Raw genomic sequence first — 20,440 nt, 5'->3', positions numbered from 1 at the left:
TACTGCCCTCTGACACACATGTGATAATGATGGCACATGTATACTGCCCTCTGACACACATGTGATAATGATGGCACATGTATACTGCCCTCTGACACACATGACATGTGATAATGATGGCACATGTATACTGCCCTCTGACACACATGTGATAATGATGGCACATGTATACTGCCCTCTGACACACATGTGATAATGATGGCACATGTATACTGCCCTCTGACACACATGTGATAATGATGGCACATGTATACTGCCCTCTGACACACATGTGATAATGATGGCACATGTTGGCCCAAGGTAAGCATATCTACCCATGCATGTCATCACAGAAACTGTACAAGTTGATTTCAAGAGAAACAGGTTGTCACTGTTTCACCAGAAGACAGAAAACAAGATGACCAGGCATCAGATTACAAACATACACAATCAACCAATATACCAAGTCTGACCACCTGATCCAAGTGGTTACCTTGTTTGTCACATACAGGCTTCTGGGCTTTTATTCTAACCATGAAAAAACAATGACTATGAGGCAAGTTGGATAAACTTGTATTAAAAGATTATCTTACAATGACACTTCCCTTGTCAGGCCAACATTATATGTCCACATTCAGCAACATATCTGCAACTATAACAAGGTACAATATAGCAACAGTCTGCTACAATGAAGTCCAATTCACATTCCTCATGAACAGACATTTTCATCTAAACACACTTTCATGAATGAAAGAGACATCTACGTTTTAACATTACTTTCAAGTAGTATTTTATCCATGAAATGACTTGTCTGCTCAAAAAGGCAATATTGTGAATCTTGTCAACAATCTGATCAATACTGTCAGCAATGCTATCATATTCTAGTTGCAGCCTCTCCTTGTTTTCAAGTCTTCACATGCATTTTCAAACCAGTACAAATACTGCCATGTCATACAAAACTGTCCACTCTTAAAGAACTAAGCATTCATCATGATTCATTTGGTTTTTCCTTTGTAGCACCAGATGTCTCTGTTTCCATGTTCTCCTGTTTAGTCCCATCACTGTAGAAAGGGTTCAAGATGTCTCGACGAACCTCGAAAATCTGAAAATGAAAACAATCATCTTGAACTAGATGCTTGAGAGGCATTTTAGAAGCATCTTGAACCATCAAATTTATACTTTAACAGACTGGTCACAAAGAAGAAACAATATCAACAACAAAGCAAACAGAATTCCCCTCTCTCACCTGGATGTAACTCTCCGACAACGTGATCATCTGAGGAAGGATGTCTGCCACATGGAGATCCTGGAGCTCGTACCACTTCCCAGAACCCTGCAATACAACAATCTTCACGGTCAGAAATACAGTCAGTGAGTGTGTTGGTTTTACCCCTCTTTCAGCAACATTCCTGCAATAATCACAATATCATTGTGGGGAACGCCAGAAATGGACTCCCCTATTGCTGAAATGCTGTGCTAACAATGCTCAATACTATGCCTGACACTGCCCTAACATGGAACCTCAGCAATGCTACTGAAAGCTATCACTGGCCTATGGATCTAGTGTCAGTAATAGTGACCAATCAGCCATGAGAAAGCAGCCCCACAGCTACCACTGTCTGGACTTCAGGCTTCAAGTATGTGGCATACAACTATTCAAGGGACCGTTCATAATGTATGGCTAGAAGGGGTGATGATGATTTTTATGGAGAAGCATGTACAATGTGACAGACCCCCCCAAAAAACATTTATGCACAAAGTGACCCCATTGCATGTCATGTAAAAAATCAATGACCCCTCCGTCCTCCTTTCCATATATTTTTAGGATAATTTTTGAATATTTTTATGCCCAAAATTGCTCCCCCACCCCACCCCAAGGCTATGTGTACAAAGTTAATGACACCCCCTACCTTTCCAGAAGAAAATGGGTGACCCCCACCTTAAAATCATCATCACCCCCAGCAGGCCTACCAAAGAAAAGTTTCACACTGTGCAGAAAAACGCAGAAAAGCCCACATTAATCGTGGTAATAGCTACATAAACATAATACCTCGCTACTGAAACAGTAAAAACGGCAACGAAAGACTATGAAACTGCAACATTTTTATATAAGCGAACTTAGACCTCTACTGCGCATGTGCATTACGATCCGCGCTACTTTCAATTTCCAAGCAACCGTGAATCACCTCACGTAGAAAAAGTATTAGATATGTCGAAATAATTGCTGTCAATCATTTCATACAAATGGAAAGTAAACTAAACAAGTGTGCACACAAGTATCATGATGATAAATGCCACATAACACAACAGAAATACTTAAAAAAGGAATGTAACTTTTGTCCAAGCTGGAAAATGTAAACATGCGGTTGAGACTTCCTCTTCCAGGTGCGCATACGCAAAGTCGAAGTTGCAGGCTCATCGTTTTTTTATGCAGTTTTAGCGATTTAAAGTTTTCTTTGGTAGGCCTGCCCAGTCTAAGTACACTTAGGCTCAGTATTATTCGTTACACTGCTATACTGAGTCTAACAAAACCTAGTAGAAGGTTTGGGACTGACCAATCAGAACACAGCTTACCAAATCGTGAAAGTTAACATTCGCACATAGCGTTTGAACCTTTACCTAAAAAACCTGAACGATTCCGAATGCGATTTTTCTGCACGATCACTTCCGAGTGATACATGCAATGAGTAAACAGTCGCTGAAAATAGCGTAGTAGTCGTTGTCTGATTGGTTAAATCCGTTCGGCCGTCTCGCGTTTGATTGGACGGTCATAGGTCGCTCAAAGGTAAGCTGACGCGACCTTCTACTAGGTTTTGTTAGACTCAATATAGCAGTGTAACGAATAATACTGAGCCTAAGTTTACTTAGACTGTATCACCCCCTCCTAGCCATAAATTATGAACGGTCACCCAGTAAACAATCATCCAATCACACAAAGCATCATTATGCATTACACAGAGTTCATGAGAGTCACACAAACAGTGACGAGCATGGCAACTTCAGCACATAAACACAGCATTTCACATCAACTTACTGAATGTCTGCAAACACTACACTATCACAGAGAATCGAAAATAAGAGATGTCACTGAAAGTACAATTAATGGTTTCACTCAATTACACAATGACAGGTTGAAAACCCTAGCTATCCAGGTTAGTCATCTCTGAGGAATACTCCTGACATGCACACAGTGATTCATACACGTAGCCAGTTGAATGTGTTACCTTGTGAAGTATGTGTCCCCTGTATGTGCCCTTGCCCGCCCCGGGCTCTCCGTCATGGACAACGTTGGCTACTAGATCATACGATGTGTACTTGTGCTGGGCTCTCACCTCAGTTGACAGCATGTCTCCAAAGTCTATGTTCCTGCAGAAACAAGCACATCAGTACATGACTTGCATGCTGAACATTAAGCACAATCCTGGGATAAAAGCTTCTGATGTTACTAAGCTCAAGTTTAAAAAATACCTAAGCTCTGCTCTTGTATAATCAAATCTTAAATTATGTCCATGAAAAAAGTGACATACACAAACAAATTTCAAAAGAAAATACACAAATTTTAGCATTGGGTTTTAATACTATCGATATTTTGCTGAACATTCAGGGCACAATTAAGTTAAACAAAAATGCACTAGTTCAACCTATTAATGACTAATGGGTCCTAGTTTTATGTTTATTTGCAGCAAGTGCATGTAAAAAACATTCATGTGTGTGTCTAACTAACCCTTACTTTTCTGACCACTGATCTTTGAAGATGTTCAAAACATCTGCTGCTATATTTACCACAATACACCGCTCATCTTTGTGTTATGTGTACTTTGCCAGCTTTCTTGGGCTTAACATCATCAAACTGTGGGTACAAGATGACTATGTACACAGGTTCCTTTTATATTTACAGCAATGTCATAAACTTATGTCAGATCATGACACAGTCATTGGTGAGCTGAGATTGTATTGTTCAGGCTAGTTTATGCATGTACGTTGTAGTTATGACAGATTTATGGGTCCATAAATGCTGCATATTCTTTGATATCAATATTTCCCACACGGATGTAATTGTAACTGATAAGTGAGAGACATTATAACTTGGTAATATTCAAAATAGAGGTGAAGATTAAACTTACTTGATAGGAAAATTCACAATAGTGGGATTCTTTTCTCGTACAAAATAATTCTTTGTAAATCTCTGCAAATAAAACAAAAAAGTATTATTAATATATAAAGTGAAAGGAGGCAACTGATGGAGCAAACATTGTGCTGCAGACTGTGCTACCATAGCCCTGTATAGGATGTCCCAGGTTTGAACAGCAACCACCTGCTACTCAGAACCATACTGACCCAAGTCACTGTCCCAACAAGCAATGGAGACTAGGGTCCTATCCTAACCAAGGTCTCCCCCACGAGGTGCTGTTTACACACAATGACATAAGATTGTGAGACAATCTTCTAGAAGCATTACCAATCCTTTCGAACTTCCCAAAGGAGGTACATATGATGATATATGGGGTATTTCAACATAGTTACAGAAGTTCACCTTGATATATATGATGATATATGGGGTGGTCCAACATAGTTACAGAAGTTCACCTTGATATATATGATAATATATATGGGGTGTTCCAACATAGTTACAGAAGTTCACCTTGATATATATGATGATATATGGGGAGTTCAACATAGTTACAGAAGTTCACCTTGATGTGTATGATGATATATGGGGTGTTCCAACATAGTTACAGAAGTTCACCTTGATATATATGATGATATATGGGGTGTTCCAACATAGTTACAGAAGTTCACCTTGATATATATGATGATATATGGGGAGTTCCAACATAGTTACAGAAGTTCACCTTGATGTGTATGATGATATATGGGGTGTTCCAACATAGTTACAGAAGTTCACCTTGATATATATGATGATATATGGGGTGTTCCAACATAGTTACAGAAGTTCACCTTGATATATATGATGATATATGGGGAGTTCAACACAGTTACAGAAGTTCACCTTGATGTGTATGATGATATATGGGGTGTTCCAACATAGTTACAGAAGTTCACCTTGATATATATGATGATATATGGGGAGTTCCAACATAGTTACAGAAGTTCACCTTGATGTATATGATGATATATGGGGAGCTCCAACATAGTTACAGAACTTCACCTTGATATATATGATGATATATGGGGAGTTCCAACATAGTTACAGAACTTCACCTTGATGTATATGATGATATATGGGGGCAGCCTGGTCAGCTCAAATCTTTTCATGGTGCTGTCTTTGTGGGTCTTGTACTCTTTCTCCGACACGCCATTGAACTTGGACAGGATGGTAGCAAACGGTACTTGAGGGATGATGTTCTCCTTCAACTCATCTGGATACAGCGGCGGTGATGGCAGGTCACAGGTCAGGTACAGCCAGGGCAATTCTTCCATCGTCTCTACAGGGAGAAGATCAGTGAGGAAGAGAGTCTTGTTTAATGCAGCTTGAAACATTATTTCTATTAGAGCAAGGGTTATCTTAATGTTATCGAAAATCCTAAAGTTTGACAAGTCGTGAGCACTTACCATCCTGTAAAACCTCTGCAAGATCAGGTGGGGCGCAGATAGATTGAATATCATACTCACACATGATACCAAATTTAACCAAAGATAAGCAGATATCCTGACACAGCTAAGAGGACATAACTCTGACACACTGTGAAACTTATGTCTCCATACTAGTTGGAGAACATGAGACTGAATGGGCTAAATTAAGAAGCTTTCTACTTAGAAATGGCTTCACACATGGCTACACTTATTTTCCCTTCTAGGAAACCTTCAGAGAAACAAACTTTTACAACTAGGACACCAACCAACTGAAGAGGAAGTGAAAAGGATCAGATTCAATAATTAAATTCCATGTGCTGAAATATGAATGGATTTTAAACTTATGCCAGTGTAGGGAATCTAGATCTAAAGTTAACCCAGTAATCTTTAACTTGACTGTGAAAAATCTGTGATGACAAGTTGGTCATACTTAACTGCCTACTCATCCAGATCTAGCTGTGGACTAGCCCCATCAATCATACCCAAACTCTCCAAGTAATGATCCAAATACAGTATGGGATTCGCTACATACCCATATAATCCTCTGTGAGCATCAGCGCCTCCTTTTCCTCTTCTTTCTGTAAAACAAAATAAGATAATGGTGTGAGGGTGAGTGAATGAGTGAGTTTTGGATTTACCCTGCGTTTGGCAATATTCCAGCAATATCATAGCAGGGGACACCAGAAATGGGCCTCACACATTGTACCCATGTGGGGAATCGAACTCAGGTCTTCTGCGTGATGAGTGAACACTTTAACCACTAGGCTACCCAACAACCCTGAAGGTGTAAGGCCAATACATCAAAGGTCCTTCATCACAAGACTGTGGTGTAGCCTAATGGTTAAAGCGTTCGCTCGTCACCGAAGACACAGGTTCGATTCCCCACATGGGTACAATGTGTGAAGCCCATTTCCGGTGTCCCCTGCATGATATTGCTGGAATATTGCTAAAAGCGGGGTAAAACTAGACTCGCTCACCACAAGACTACTGATCCTACTGCTATGCATTGACTTCCAGTGGTACCCAAAAACTAAACTCAGTGAGTGAGTTCAGTTTTACGCCGCACTCAGCAATATTCCTGCTATATGGCGGCGGTCTGTAAATAATCGAGTCTGGACCAGACAATTCAGTGATCAACAGCATGAGCATCCATCTATGCAATTGCGATACGAAGACATGTGTCAACCAAGTCAGCGAGCCTGACCACCGGATCCCGTTAGTGGCCTCTTATGACAAGCATGGGTTACTGAAGATCAATATTCTAACCCGGATCTTCAGGGGTTAAACAAACAGAGAGGAATAGAGTACACCACAGCAGCTATCTATACATCATTCATTTCCTAAACACTCTGAAAACTAGTCAGAGAGGATGAATGCTGTCAGCAATTTCACTACATCAATGCAGCTTTCAAACATCTTTTTCCAATTCACTTGTGTGTGCCAATTTGGTCTGAACCATAAAATATATCAGTGTTGGTGCCGAACCATGTGCAGCAATATATCATGAAGATGGTGAGACGGCGGAAGATAATAATTGCTGAATCATGACTGACCAGTGGATCTGTTCAGGTGCGGAAGATAATAATTGCTGAATCATGACTGACCAGTGGATCTGTTCAGGTCCTGTATTTCCTCTCTAAACATGCAATACAGAGATCTTGAAATTATTCACACTACATGCATGATGATTTCATCAGCTGAAACAACTGTGACAGTAAGCTTGAGTGCTCTCACCATGTCAATTGGTGGCATCTTCCTGGAGTAGACTCTCATCTTGCCCCGAAATGTCTTGTTGATGATGCTGCTGTTCAACTTCCGGGTTCCGTTCATTGCAGTGTGCAGAGCATTCAGCAGCCAGGACAAGAAGTCAACAGGGTCACCTACAATCCGACATAGCACTTTCTGTACTACATGAACAGATCTACAATCAGTGCAATTCATTGCAAAACTGAAAGTCTTTAGTTGTGATCTAAACCATCCCAGTAACAGTGAATGAAGATACAATTAATCAAATATAAATACAATTAGGATCTTTACATGTTAAAAAGGACAAAAATCTTAAGCTCCTAAGCAATTGAATTAAAGGAAGCTTTGAAATGATGTCCTAGATTCAGAAGACTGCAGGTTACAATGGTTAAGCTACATAACTAAACATCTTATATGGAGCTCCAAGAATCTTTGTACCATTTATAATTCGAAATTGAACATCTTGTACTACCATATTTTAATGAACCCTGGAGCTGACAGGGATTAACAGTATCAGCAGGGCACCATCACAACACACTACAGTACTGCCGTGCCACAACACCATACAACTAGTGGGTTGGACACTGTCTGAGCTCATGGTCACCAGTACCAAGTACAAAGTCCCTGAGTTTAGATAATGTAATTTTTGGAGTAAAATTGATATTTTATACTTATCCTGACTCATGCTCTTTTGCTTGTCTTCTTCTTCTTGCGAACATAGTGGAACACTTGTATCTCCTTATTTGAAGCTCCCTTCAAAATAAAATCACTAATTGGTACTCACCACGAGTTGCCTCCCTTTGTCTCCCCTGGCGGGAAAAGGTGTCGCCACCCTCTGCCCATGTGCTTCACTCTCTCCTGATTTTGCGAGCCCAACACTTGGACTTACAGGGAAATCCAAAGTGTTATGTGGGGAGGATGGGAGGGCTAACCTCATGAGTCAGGATAAGTATAAAATATCAATTTTACTCCAAAAATTACATATTTTTCCTTATCCTGACTCATGCTCTTTTGCTTGTAGCATCCTACGGAACGGAGGTGGGAGTAACAGAATACTTTGGATTTATAATTAGTGATTTTGTATAGATATACTGTAATATCCCCTACGGGAACTTCATGAAGGCTTAGATTTAGGATGTTTCCTGTATAAAAAACCATAGGTTATATAAAGCCATTAAAGGGGAATTACATTATGAATATATTGAACAATACATATAATATATATATATATATATATAGGTGACTCTGATAGAGGCACTGAAATTGAATATATCAAAGTATATGCTTAAGGTTGAATAACTTAAGCTGAACATATATACATAGCCCTAAAACTCCTTGAGAGTTATAAGCTAGATAAGTATGTATAAAATACATATTAATCTTGTGAGGATAATATTTAACGCCCTCGAGGGACTGTCCAGTTGCTGAGCCGAGACCAGTGGTCCAAATGGTGAATGCCAGAGACATCTTCTGTAGTGATGTCTCTCAGGTAGTGATTAGCAAATACCATGTTAGATTTCCAATAGCATCCTTCCATAATCGTGTTCAAGGAACAGTTACCGTGTAGGGCTGAGGGTGGAGGCCAGTGCCCTGATCTCATGTGGATTTGATGCTGTTGGTGGGTCCAAGCCTGCTGCCTTGTAGGCACGAGGAGAATGACAGTCCTTATCCAAATAGATATTGTGGTCCGTGACACTTCTGTTTGATTAAGTAGGCGATAAAGGGGATGAATAAGCGTTTGAGAAATCTTCTCCTTGTTTTTGGATCGTTAAGTAAATAAACTTTGAGCTCTTACTGGACACAGTGATAGGTCTTGTGTATCTTGTGATCCGAGAATAGAGGATAAGCGCCGGGATGTGGAATAATCTGTCTGGTTTGACCTGGCAGTTGATTTTTAAGCGATGAAATCCCATCTTAATCCAGAGGAAGCGCGCTGTGTTATGATTGTCATCAAACTGTATCCTCTCGCTCCAAGAATCGGAAGCTGAATTTCAGACATTCTTGCTGCGTGGCTAGAGATAGCAGAAACAGTGTTTTCTGTGAGAGAAATTCAAAGTTGTTGATTCCAACGGTTCATAGACCTCACTTTCGTGAGGTGTTGTAACATACATTCAGATCCCAAGCTGGAAATTGGAACTTCGCTTTTGGTCCTCAATCCGGAATGCTTCGTAAGTAAGACCAGTAACTCTGGGGATCTTGTTAATTTGACACCGTTCTCATGGTGATTACAGAACTAAAGCGGCGGCAAGATATGTTGATATCGTTGAACCTTTTAAATGTTTGTTTTGGCGCGAGGTAACACAAATAGTCTGCCACTTGAGGTTGTAAAGCCTCTCTTGCTGTAAAACCTTTCTTTGCTGCATAATTTTCGAAAATGTGCCACTTGTCGTCATACAAGTTCTGAGAGTTGAGTATAGCAGTAAGAGCCAAAGCGTGACTGCTTTTACCGCCCTGGCAGAATATCCTCTCTTGTTTAAACACATTTGTATGCAGTCCATACGTGTAGTTGGAACATTGCTGGGTTTCCGTGCACTTGTTTGGTGTGAGGATGAATTAACAGGTTTGCTGCTTAGCAGAACAGCTCCAGTGCTGGTTGACGATTTCTTGAATTAGTGTAGGGAAACCATGTTCTACAAGCGACCAGTAGAGGTGTGAAAAGTGAGTTATGTAGGCTCTGTGTTTGTCTGATTTTCTGTAATACTTGAGGTATTATTGCTGGCGGCGGAAGCGTCACGCGTGAGGCCTTCCATGATAGACTTAGGCGTCCGTTGCCCAAGCTTGGGGTCTGGGACTGGTGACACGAATGTCCGGTAGCTGATTGTTGAATGCGTGTGGCGAATAGGTCTATTAAGCGGCGGCTCCTAATTGCTTGATTATCTGTGCAAATATTTCCCTGTTGATCATCCACTCTGTCGGTGATGGTAGATGAGGCCGAGAGGAAGCGTCTGCTAGTATATTTCTGGCTCGGGAATGTGCACTGCTCTGACATGTAGATTTAGATCTTGTATTAAATCGAACAGTTGAAAACTTAGTTCAAAAGGTTCATCGATCTCGTTGAGCCTTGCTTGTTTATGTAGAACGCCACTGTCGAATTGTCTGTATGGATCATTAGTCGCATTTTGTAGAAAAGTGCTCCAATGTAGAATGGCGTTGATTACAGCTTTCATTTCTAGACTGTTTATATGGAGTTTGCATTCTTGCTGATTCCATAATCCTGATATCGTGTGGTTGGTGAGATGAGCTCCCCAACCTTGGAGTAGCAGGCGTCTACATACAGATGGGTTTTGTATTCCTGCTGCTAAACCGTCCCTTATGCAGACATTCGATTTCTTGGTCCACCATAGTAGATGAGGTCTGAGATGTTTACGGTAGACTGAATGGTTGTACATACGTTGAGATAATGCGTTGATGAGACCTGTAGGGGGCGTAACTGTAATCTGCCTGTGACAGTCATGTCTTGGGCTGATGTGAGAAGACCCTAGGAGGCTCTGCCATTGTCGAAGTGGTAACGGAGAGTAGAGCTGGTGGAATGGTCTGTTGTATCTTGAATAACGGTCTTCTGGTACCATAATCACGGTTGCGATTTGTGATGAATCGAATACCTAGGAACTACAGGTCTTGCGATGGTACTAGGGTCCGACTTGCGTAAGTTTACTAACCAACCTAGTTGTGTTAGTAGCTTTATGATGTAATTTAACTGTAGTTTGAGGCGCTGTGGATCTTGATCTACTTGTATCCCGTCGTCGAGGTAAAAGCGCTCGCACGTAGCCCTTGGCGATGTAGAAATATGATAATCGGTTTTACTGTTATCCTAGAGTATTGAATAGCCAGGGGCTGATGATATTCGAATGGGAGTACTTTCCACTGAGTAATAGTAGCCCTTCAGGTGTAAATCGTGCGAGTATTTCCCTGGAATCGGGGATGAATGGGGATGTGCAGGTAGGCATCCTGTAGATCTATGCTGCCCATGTAGTCCATAGGGGCCGAATCATCTGGCGTAACTGGGGTAAATGTATCATCTGAAGAACTTGATGGTGGTTTCGCGTAGATAATTCTTGTTGAAAAAGCTCATGTTGTAGAGTGAGTCTGTATTTCTCCGTGGAGTTTTTCTTGGGAACTAGGAGGAAAACTGGGGGAGTAGAAACCTGGTTGGCGTTTGCTTGATCTATTACTTCTATGGCCTGTTTGGATAGGGAGTGATGAAACAGCCTCTCTCTTATCTTTGAGTAGTTGTTAAGCTTATAAATGTCGAACTTGGGGGTTTGATTGTCAATGGAGGACAGCCTGTAGTGGGATCTGAAATGGGTGTTGAAGAATGTTGGAGGCGTAAGGGTCTTGTAATTCCCCAGTTTTCCCAGTGTAGTTGGAGGCGTCCACCCACTTGTGCTGGCTGTACTGGAGCGGCTGGGGGTGGAAGACTCCAGTCGTTCGAACCTGTGTTTCAGCGTCTATAGTTCGCGGAACCTCTGGGTGTCCCTGCCTCTTCCTGATCCTCCTCTATAGTTGCCATTTGAAGCTGACGTAGAAAGAATCTTACCTCTATAGAGCTGGCTATCTTCCACTGTCTCTTGCTCTTTGTAGGCCCGTGAACTTAAGATCTGCCCAAGGAGTATCTTTGTGAAGTCTGGCCAGACTGGCTGGCTAGTGTGTCCATCGATTTAATCATAAGGACTTCCCTGGAATCTTGCCAGAGACTTCCTTGGCGACTTTATTAGATTTCTCAAATCAAAGATGGATGTTGTGCCGACCAGGGGCTGTATAAAGTGGGGGCTGCCTATAAAGTTCTCCCCCAATACAGAGGCGAGGAGGCCTTGACTGACGAGGCTAAAGGTCGAATGCTGCTGAGAACAGATGTAAGATGATCCGTTAAAAGACTGCTGATCTTTCTTTTGTATAAGTAGGCAGGATAAATCATTTCTATCATCTTCCGTCATTGGAATCCGGGAATCTAGTAATAAGAGTCTCATTGAATCGACCTAGATCTATTTGCCCCAAAGAACATCGTCGTGAGTCATGAACTTTCTATATGAGCCCAACTTGCGATCATCCATCTTGTAAAATCTTGTTCTTTACATCGCTGATGATCTTATAGTTCTCATCGATGTCCTGGGCTTTGAAGAGGGAGTCCATGTTATCAATGAGAACTTCTTGGCATGAAGTTGGAGCGAAGATGTGGTGTCTGAACTTTTGTTAGCTTTCTGGAAAACTGCATCTAGATTCTGTGGCACTGCAGAGTAATGGCAGAATTGATCCCGGGGTAGAGTGATTGCATCTGGATGAATCTTCCTTCATCAAATCGTCCTGCGCTGTATTGCCACTTTTAGATGGTGATGTGAGATCTAGGTTATTGACCATCAATGCGTACGTATCTGCATCCAGAAAATATGATTCCTCCATCATCCTCAATACCATCATCATTAACAAATTGTTGATGCTCTTGAGGGACTACGTGTAGCTGTCTGTATATCTGATGATGGGTTTTGTGGCGATCTAGTTGACTTGTCGCTCTATGTGGAGATCTGGCGGGTGATCGACCTGGTGATGAAGCGAAGTGGAGATCGTCTATGGGATGATCTTCGGAGACTTGTTGAGGTGAGCGTTGATAGCTTAGCTGAAGCTCTTCTATAGTCCCTCGATGTTCTTCTAGATGATGAGGGATTTGGAATCATATGTCCTTGGCGAATGCCTTAGCGAAAACTTCGTACTTGCGTCGGTCGGGGGATCGATGATATGACCTTAGCGAAGGCCTCCGTGATGTCTGATGGTCGAGTCCATATCTAGAGATGAAATCGAAGATGGTGATGATCTATCCGCCCGAAGGCCTTAGCGAAGGCTGTACATCTAGGTCCTTACGTCAAGGGAGTGGTCGGGACTTCCTTAGCCAGAAAGGTGACATGCGTCTTGGCTGCTTCGTTGGCCAATGGTGCCTCTGGGGTGCTGTCACGTTAGAGCCTTCAAGAAACTTCGGACCCTGCTTCTGCAGTTTGTAGTGAGTCCTCCATGATGTTCATAATCTGCCATCATGTCTTCTGGGATGATCTGTAGCCCGAAATGCGTCCGAATCGTCTTCTCTGCGATGGGGTTCACATCAATAGCGTCTGGCGTCTGGGTGTAGAGGCATCCAGGCTGCATGGTGATCTCTGCAGAAGTCATAATTAAGCTGACACCGTTAAGCTTCTTCTGCGTAAATTCGGGGATGATTATCGGCTGATCATCGTAGAGACCCAATTCTGCTGCTGGAGCGATCTCGGCTGAGAAGTTCTTTCATCTCTTAAATAGATTTTTCCTTTTGGAAGTCCTGCTGCCCTGGAGTGTCCTCAATCTGCGTTGAGACGGCGATGAGAGACCCTCTTAGACTTGGTCTGCAATGGCCAGGATGTCTGGGGAGGCGGTCGTTTCTTAGTGTCGGACTTCGTCCCGCGTTCCTCTACCGCAGGGATCTCTAGCAGAACACCAGGCGGAGAGGGATTCGATCGCTAGCAGCTGACTGGATGGAATATCTGGACTCTCTGCCATGTTTTGCCCTTGTTTGCGTTGATCTATCTGCAGCGCGTCTTAAGGCGCTTAAAGATGATATTTATTAAATGCAGAAAGAGATAAATTAATGCAGTAACTGCAACGTGAATGAAGCATTACCACGTAGAACAACTAGGGGGCATATTATATGTGGATCGGAGGCAGAAAAGCGTAATCTACAAATTGTACAGATTTTCATCAGCGTAAAGCTAGCTGAACAATCCGCGAATACTGCGTGAATAAACGGTAGAAATCGATAATTAATCAATACAAATAGTAAAGGATACTAGCTATACCTCTATAGTAACCTATGAGAGGTAAATATTTCTGTTTCTAAGTCCAAGAAAAGGAGCTTCATTCAAGTTTCCACTAGTTTTAAGACAACCATATGTTGAGATTTGATCCAAAACTACTTGGATATGGGTATGCCTTCAATATTAAAAAGTTAGGGTATGTCAAGGACCCTTTGACTTTCACATATATATATATATTACAACACAGACTAATGTCCACTGAAACAATCTATCTAAGATTGGGGCTAGTGTATCTGATGTACATGACACTTTAGCTTGACACAAACCTTGTTCTGTGATCTGGAAGCGCTTCTTACTACACAACACCACAGCCTGAAGCATCTCATGGGGGCTGACATGGGCCTTGAAGTTTCGGGGGTTCCACAGTTTCCGTAGCAACTCCCCAAACCTCTGTACAAGCAGAAATGCCTGGTCTCCAGGGGGACGCTTGATTTTCTTGTAGCTGGCCTCCTGGAGGAAGTAGTTTCTCAGCGGAACCACATGAGACAAGGCCTAGAGGAAGAAATATATCAGTGTTATCTTAACAAAAAGATTGGGTAGGCAATAAACAATGTCATGATCATTGTAATCAGGCCTAGAAAAAAACATGTTGTGGTTCCGATTACCCAACCATTATACATTGATAAATGTGTTATTAGTTCATGATTTACTTCTAACAAAAGGAAAAAAAAAAGAATTCCTACCTATCTACCCTAAATGTTAAAGAGGTGTAATCGGAACCACAAGATTTTTTTTATTTGGCCTCATCAGAATCATACATGGTGACAATAAAAAATACATTTCATCAAAACAAGTGTCCATACCAAGAAATTGTGTTATTCATTTTATGGCTGCATCAAAGCTGTTTGTACAATTCCCGTCAAGAGTTACCTCCCTTCATAAGTGACAAAACTTTAACCTATTATAGTTCATGACCTGCAAATTCCAACCTGCAACTTTGAAAAACTTGAAATTCACTATAGTCGGACTTGAATGTTAAATTCTATATAACAATGGTTTTCTATATGACTATGATTAACAAAAACAGATACCATGAACCGTGTGAGATGGACAGACAACTAGTGGTCAGGCCAGGGAATAGAAGACATGACAAATATTACATTAATATTAACATACTTAACATTAACATTGAAGAAACTTGGGAATCTGTTCTCAGCATATAAGTAAGCACTGGCATAGACCTTGAAATATAATGTCTGTACCACCAAGATTTTTGTTAATGACATACAGTCGAGCACTGTTGTGTCGAACTCTGATAACTCGATATCTCGGTTGTCTCAATATAACATCTCGGTCCTGGCAAAATCCTTCATAATTTTCTTATTATTCAAACTCTTTTAACTTGATACGGATGTCCCAATATTTCAGATATCTAGATATAATTTCATGGTCCCAACAAGCAAAATTACCCTTTTAACTCGATATTTGCAAAGAAACTCGATATTCACTTACCATTCATGGGCAAGTATCCCTCTAGAGTGTGGTTGTTTCCACAAGTTTACACACGGTGCGGCATGAATCAAAGGGATGCGGTAGTGTAAACTAATTAGGGTTAATTGACTGACTGACTGAGTTTGGTTTTACACAGCTTTTAGCAATATTCCAGCAACATCACGACGGGGGATACCAGAAATGGGCTTCACACATTGTGCCCATGTGGGGATTCGAACCCAGGTCTTCGGCGTGACGAGCCAACGCTTTAACCATTAGGCTACCCCACCGCCCCAGGGTTAATTGAGTTGAAGGTGCCACTTGTTTGTTATTTAATTAGGATTAACTAAGAAGGAATTAATTAGGAAGTACTCACTGTTACAACTAAACACTACTGATAACAGATTATAGTTTCGAATCAAAACATACTGAGAAGCGTTTTGTTTTCTTTCATAGTGATATGTCATGATATGCCCTGGTCGGATGTCTCGAAGTTCGGATAACTTGAAAATTTTTCTTGGTCCCATGAATATCGAGACAACGGTGCTCGACTGTATATCAGTTGTATATAGAGCCTGTTTGTAGTACAGGAAAAATTATGATAATACTTATCATTATGTGGAATATATCTTTCATAACTACAAGCATTGATAACGGAGGATCAGTGTAATTATGCATACATGGAAGTTACATACCACTTTTACCCAAATAAAATGATATGACAACATACCTGCAGCACCACATTGCAGTAATCATTGGCTTTGATGTTGTTCAGACCAACAATACCTGACAAGCATAATGATAACAACATAATCTCAAGTTTACAACAACTGGTAAAAAACAACAAACATCTCACCACTAGAAAGAACTTGATACACCCAACTCTTTGATATTACTAGCAATACTCTATAATGTAATGATAGATTAATTATAGTAATATGAAATAATTGGGTGGTGTTTAATTTCCTTTGAGCAGTATAATCACAAGTAGGATATATCATTGATCTGTTGAAATAATTTCATTGCAAAAAAAACATTATCTCCATATACCTACACATGAAAGATACCAAAGAAACCTCAAATAAGTCATTTATCATGTTTATAGTGCATGATAAAATGATAAATCTTTGTTTTGACATACACACTGTTTTTCAAACATAAATCAGTACATTTAATACATATACACTGTTGATATGATAAAATACTGTTAGAAGACACTTGCAATTCACTCATGACAGAACATTAGTAATCCTTCCTATTTCACTGCTTATCTTAGAAATTCTTGCAAGAACAGCTAAGTAACAATTGACCAATTCAGGTACGAAGTCTACCTGGTAAGTATGTAGTGCCATCATAGGCCCTGGACATCTTGGGGTTCTTGTCAAGTCTCTTGATATTGAGATCCGTGAATGTTGGGTTCAGGACATACTGTAAGTGAACAACATGAAAATCTGACATATGCTCGTACCTTGTGCACTGATCCCAAGACAGTACGTTCTAATAACATTTGTGCTGTTTTTAGCATCATTACAGCAAGGGACACCAAAATGATCTCTACTTTAAGAAATAAAAAATTATCCCTGATCATTTATTTATCATATATACATCAATAATTAATCAATGGTCAACGCTCATGAATCTGTATTTGCAGGGGCAGTACATAACAATGAAAAAGGCTTCAGTTTGTCACTCACGATAATATCTTCAAGTGATGAGTCGATAATCTCGTAGTTGTCAGGGAGACAGTAGAACTTCTGCGTCTGAAGGTTGAGGAAGACATGGTGGCCTTCAAACACACTGTGGATGTAGGCATGAGTGTTGGGTCCACGGCCTGGACAAAGATACAGAGATCGTCATTAAAGCATTCATATTCATGATGAAAGTTATTCATCTGGAAAAGTGTTAGCACAAATCCACATTACATTCACTAATTCCCAGTCCAGATTAACACCCCAAGAAATCCTATATGAAATCCTAAACGGACACAGGATGTAGAAGTTCAGGGTTTGGCGGAAAACCATTAACATAGTCATGTGTAAGAGGAGTCAATCATCATTAGAGCATGTAAGAACAAGTCATGTTTCAGCACATTTTCATTTAGGCTTTCACCACAGAAGCTGAGACTCCATTGGTCAAATTCAAGTAGCCAGCTGCTCATTTAGGACAAGTGGTTATGTAAAGTAACTAGAATGTGGGAAATATCAACAAGTCACAACTTTCACAATTTCAACTGGTCTTACAAAAATGCACTATGTCAATGTCTGTTCCTAACAGTTTTCCAGAGATATACAGTGAATACTGTATCAATGTGTATACATTTGTATTTGGTCCAGACTAACAGCGTAATGGCAGTGTCTGATAACAGTACCCTGGGATGTACTGCATGACATGAGGATAACGTTCACTCCTAATGAGCTTATCATTATGTGCGTTCCATGTACAGTTACCTACCTTGGAAGTACTTGCCACAGACCAGACAGGCATAGACGTTGATGTGGGACAAGGACACAGAACATAACTTCTCAAAATCAAAGTCCAACAATGATCTGAAACAGGAGAATGTTACTTTATTTAACATTCAATGTCAATATCATTGTATTAGGTGGTACAAAACTGGAGTTATATGTTGCAAACACTTGCCAGATATTTCAGTTTGATCTTCGGATGCATGATAAGACACTTTTAAGACTGCAGTTTCCATGTCAGACCCTGTATCAACCCCTGGCCCCTTATCATGCTTATATGCACAAATGGGGGTATGACCAGCAAGCAAGATATGAAAACTGACTGACATATGATAACCTCTAATTATCAGATCCTGCAGTTATGTAACTTAATCTTACACAATTAAAAGCGTGAAAAGTGGTAACAAATAAATACTGACTGACTGACTGAGTTTAGTTTTACGCCGCTTTTACCAATATTCCAGCAATATCACGGCGGGGACAACAGAAATGGGCTTCAAACATTGTGCCCATGTGGGGAATCGAACCCGGGTCTTCGACGTGACGAGCCAACGCTTTAACCACTAGGCTACCCCACCGCCCCAACAAATAAATAAAAAAAAATGTGGCACAGATATAAACTGCAAAAAGATTAGCACAAAAATAACTGCATACCTGTTGATGGTATCCAAATAGGGACAAGATCTACTTTTATCAATTTTTGGCTCCTTCACTGGGACTGAAATACAGAATGTAAAGGAAATAAATAACATGAATAGGGTATAACATAACACACTGTAATATTTCATATCTAACAAATCTGGCCACTACACATCAGGGACATCCCCACAAAGCATCACCCATATTTCTGTTACACAGAATAATTGCCGAAACAAACATTGTAACTGAGACAACAAACTTTGAAACTTATCAACATATCAGCTACTGATTATGACTGGTAGTGGTAAACATGGTTCCAAATATGTTGTTCAATTTTTAGGAATTATAAGTCAAAATGCCCGTTCTTCGTCATTTAAACATAAAAGCATTACATTAACTATTACAGTTATTATTTATAATGATGACAGGGGCTGAAAACTGTTTTTACACTCTGCATGCTCCATAACCAAAGATTTATCTGGGATTGAAACCAAGTGCACTTGGCAGGCAAATTAGTAAAATAATCATTAGATTCAGTCAATAATTCATGGGACTTGGTATAACACTTCAGAATTAAAAAAGTACACGTATTAACTTTTTAGTAGGGTGTCATGGTTTGAATTTCTCATCTCACTGAAAGAGTTTTGAATCAGATTAATTTCATACCTGTCAAAATATTCCAAACATCTATATCATCCACAGTACAAGGTACGATCATCCTAACAGAATAATACACTCAGAAAGATTGTGTGCAAGTTATATTATTGTTAACTTTCTAGGTATTGTGTGCCTTATTCTGAAGTCTTACAATAATATACATTTAAGATTGATTGGTCAACAGATTAGCCCAGCATGCAAATTAGACTTGATTATGTTTACAGCAAAAACTGGTCATTTGCAATGTATGTATTTGGTTAATTGTTACATTAGTACTTCAGAACTCAATTAAGCAATCATTAGACAATTAGCTGTGTTTCCTTCAGCATTATTACCATGATTACCGTTTTGTTTCTTACATTAAAACTACCAAGTGTTTCTACTGTAATTGTATCGTAAAATAAGTCAGAACTAGCAATCACCTGTACACATTTCCTCCCAGACCCCCCCCCATCATGTACCATCATGGCTCACATTAACAAAAGCTGTCAATTGATCAACAGGAAGGCGTTAGGTTAATTGTCTTGAAATTAACTTGGTCAGGATGTGTTTTCTGGAGAATATGGGCAATGTTTTAATAAGAAATAATAGTCGCTGTGCCCCCACGTCTGAGCAGACGCACAAAACAATGTCCGTGAATTAGTGAATGCGAGACATGTGTATCCACTGTTTGTATGTCGATATAAGAATAAACCCCAATTCAGTTTGAGATCTAGTACGGAGATAAATATTTTAGTTTGCCCAAGAAGACCTACCAATGTCATCATCATCATCTACTTCGACGACTCGTTTCTTCGCTTTGGAAGACTTTACAGATCGTCGCTTTATCGAAACCTCCGCCATTTTCACCCGGTGTGATATTCGTCATTTCCGGTTATGGTAGGCCTAGTAAATTACGGATAGTTGGTTTTCACAAATATTGAATTGTTTTTCCATGTTTTAATCTCAAAATTTTATTTTTGACATCATTAATAATGACATACATTTGCTTCCATCTTAATTAAGACAATTTTGAAGGCGTTTTGAAATATATATTAAAATAATGATGAATATTGGTCTGAGACGGATATATATTATCCGGCGTCGAAAGGCATTTTA

General features: G+C 40.2%; 1 protein-coding gene across 2 annotated transcripts; it reads right to left on the bottom strand.

Moving 5' to 3' along the window:
• Window positions 1-536: 536 nt before the first annotated feature.
• On the bottom strand, window positions 537-20,202 carry LOC124267599 (U4/U6.U5 tri-snRNP-associated protein 2-like). 2 transcript variants are annotated; one of them, XM_046702562.1, is made up of 14 exons: window positions 20,098-20,202; window positions 18,701-18,764; window positions 18,033-18,127; window positions 17,276-17,412; window positions 16,913-17,009; window positions 16,312-16,367; window positions 14,417-14,642; window positions 7,309-7,454; window positions 6,107-6,152; window positions 5,203-5,426; window positions 4,104-4,165; window positions 3,204-3,345; window positions 1,226-1,312; window positions 537-1,081 (listed from the first exon to the last, which is right to left on the bottom strand). In XM_046702562.1, the coding sequence occupies exons 1-14, from the start codon at window positions 20,183-20,185 to the stop codon at window positions 968-970; spliced, it is 1,584 nt and encodes a 527-aa protein (XP_046558518.1). In that variant the 5' UTR covers window positions 20,186-20,202; the 3' UTR covers window positions 537-967. The 2 variants fall into 2 exon arrangements, with proteins under 2 accessions (XP_046558518.1, XP_046558519.1); XM_046702563.1 differs by lacking the exons at window positions 537-1,081; window positions 1,226-1,312 and having other exon boundaries at window positions 3,215-3,345; window positions 5,150-5,426.
• Between the last annotated feature and the right edge of the window lie 238 nt (window positions 20,203-20,440).

Source organism: Haliotis rubra, unplaced genomic scaffold, assembly GCF_003918875.1.
Source record: "Haliotis rubra isolate DU_JTF1 unplaced genomic scaffold, ASM391887v1 Scf1322, whole genome shotgun sequence".
Classification (NCBI taxonomy): Eukaryota; Metazoa; Mollusca; class Gastropoda; order Lepetellida; family Haliotidae; genus Haliotis; species Haliotis rubra.
This window is presented reverse-complemented; position numbering and strand designations above follow the sequence as displayed.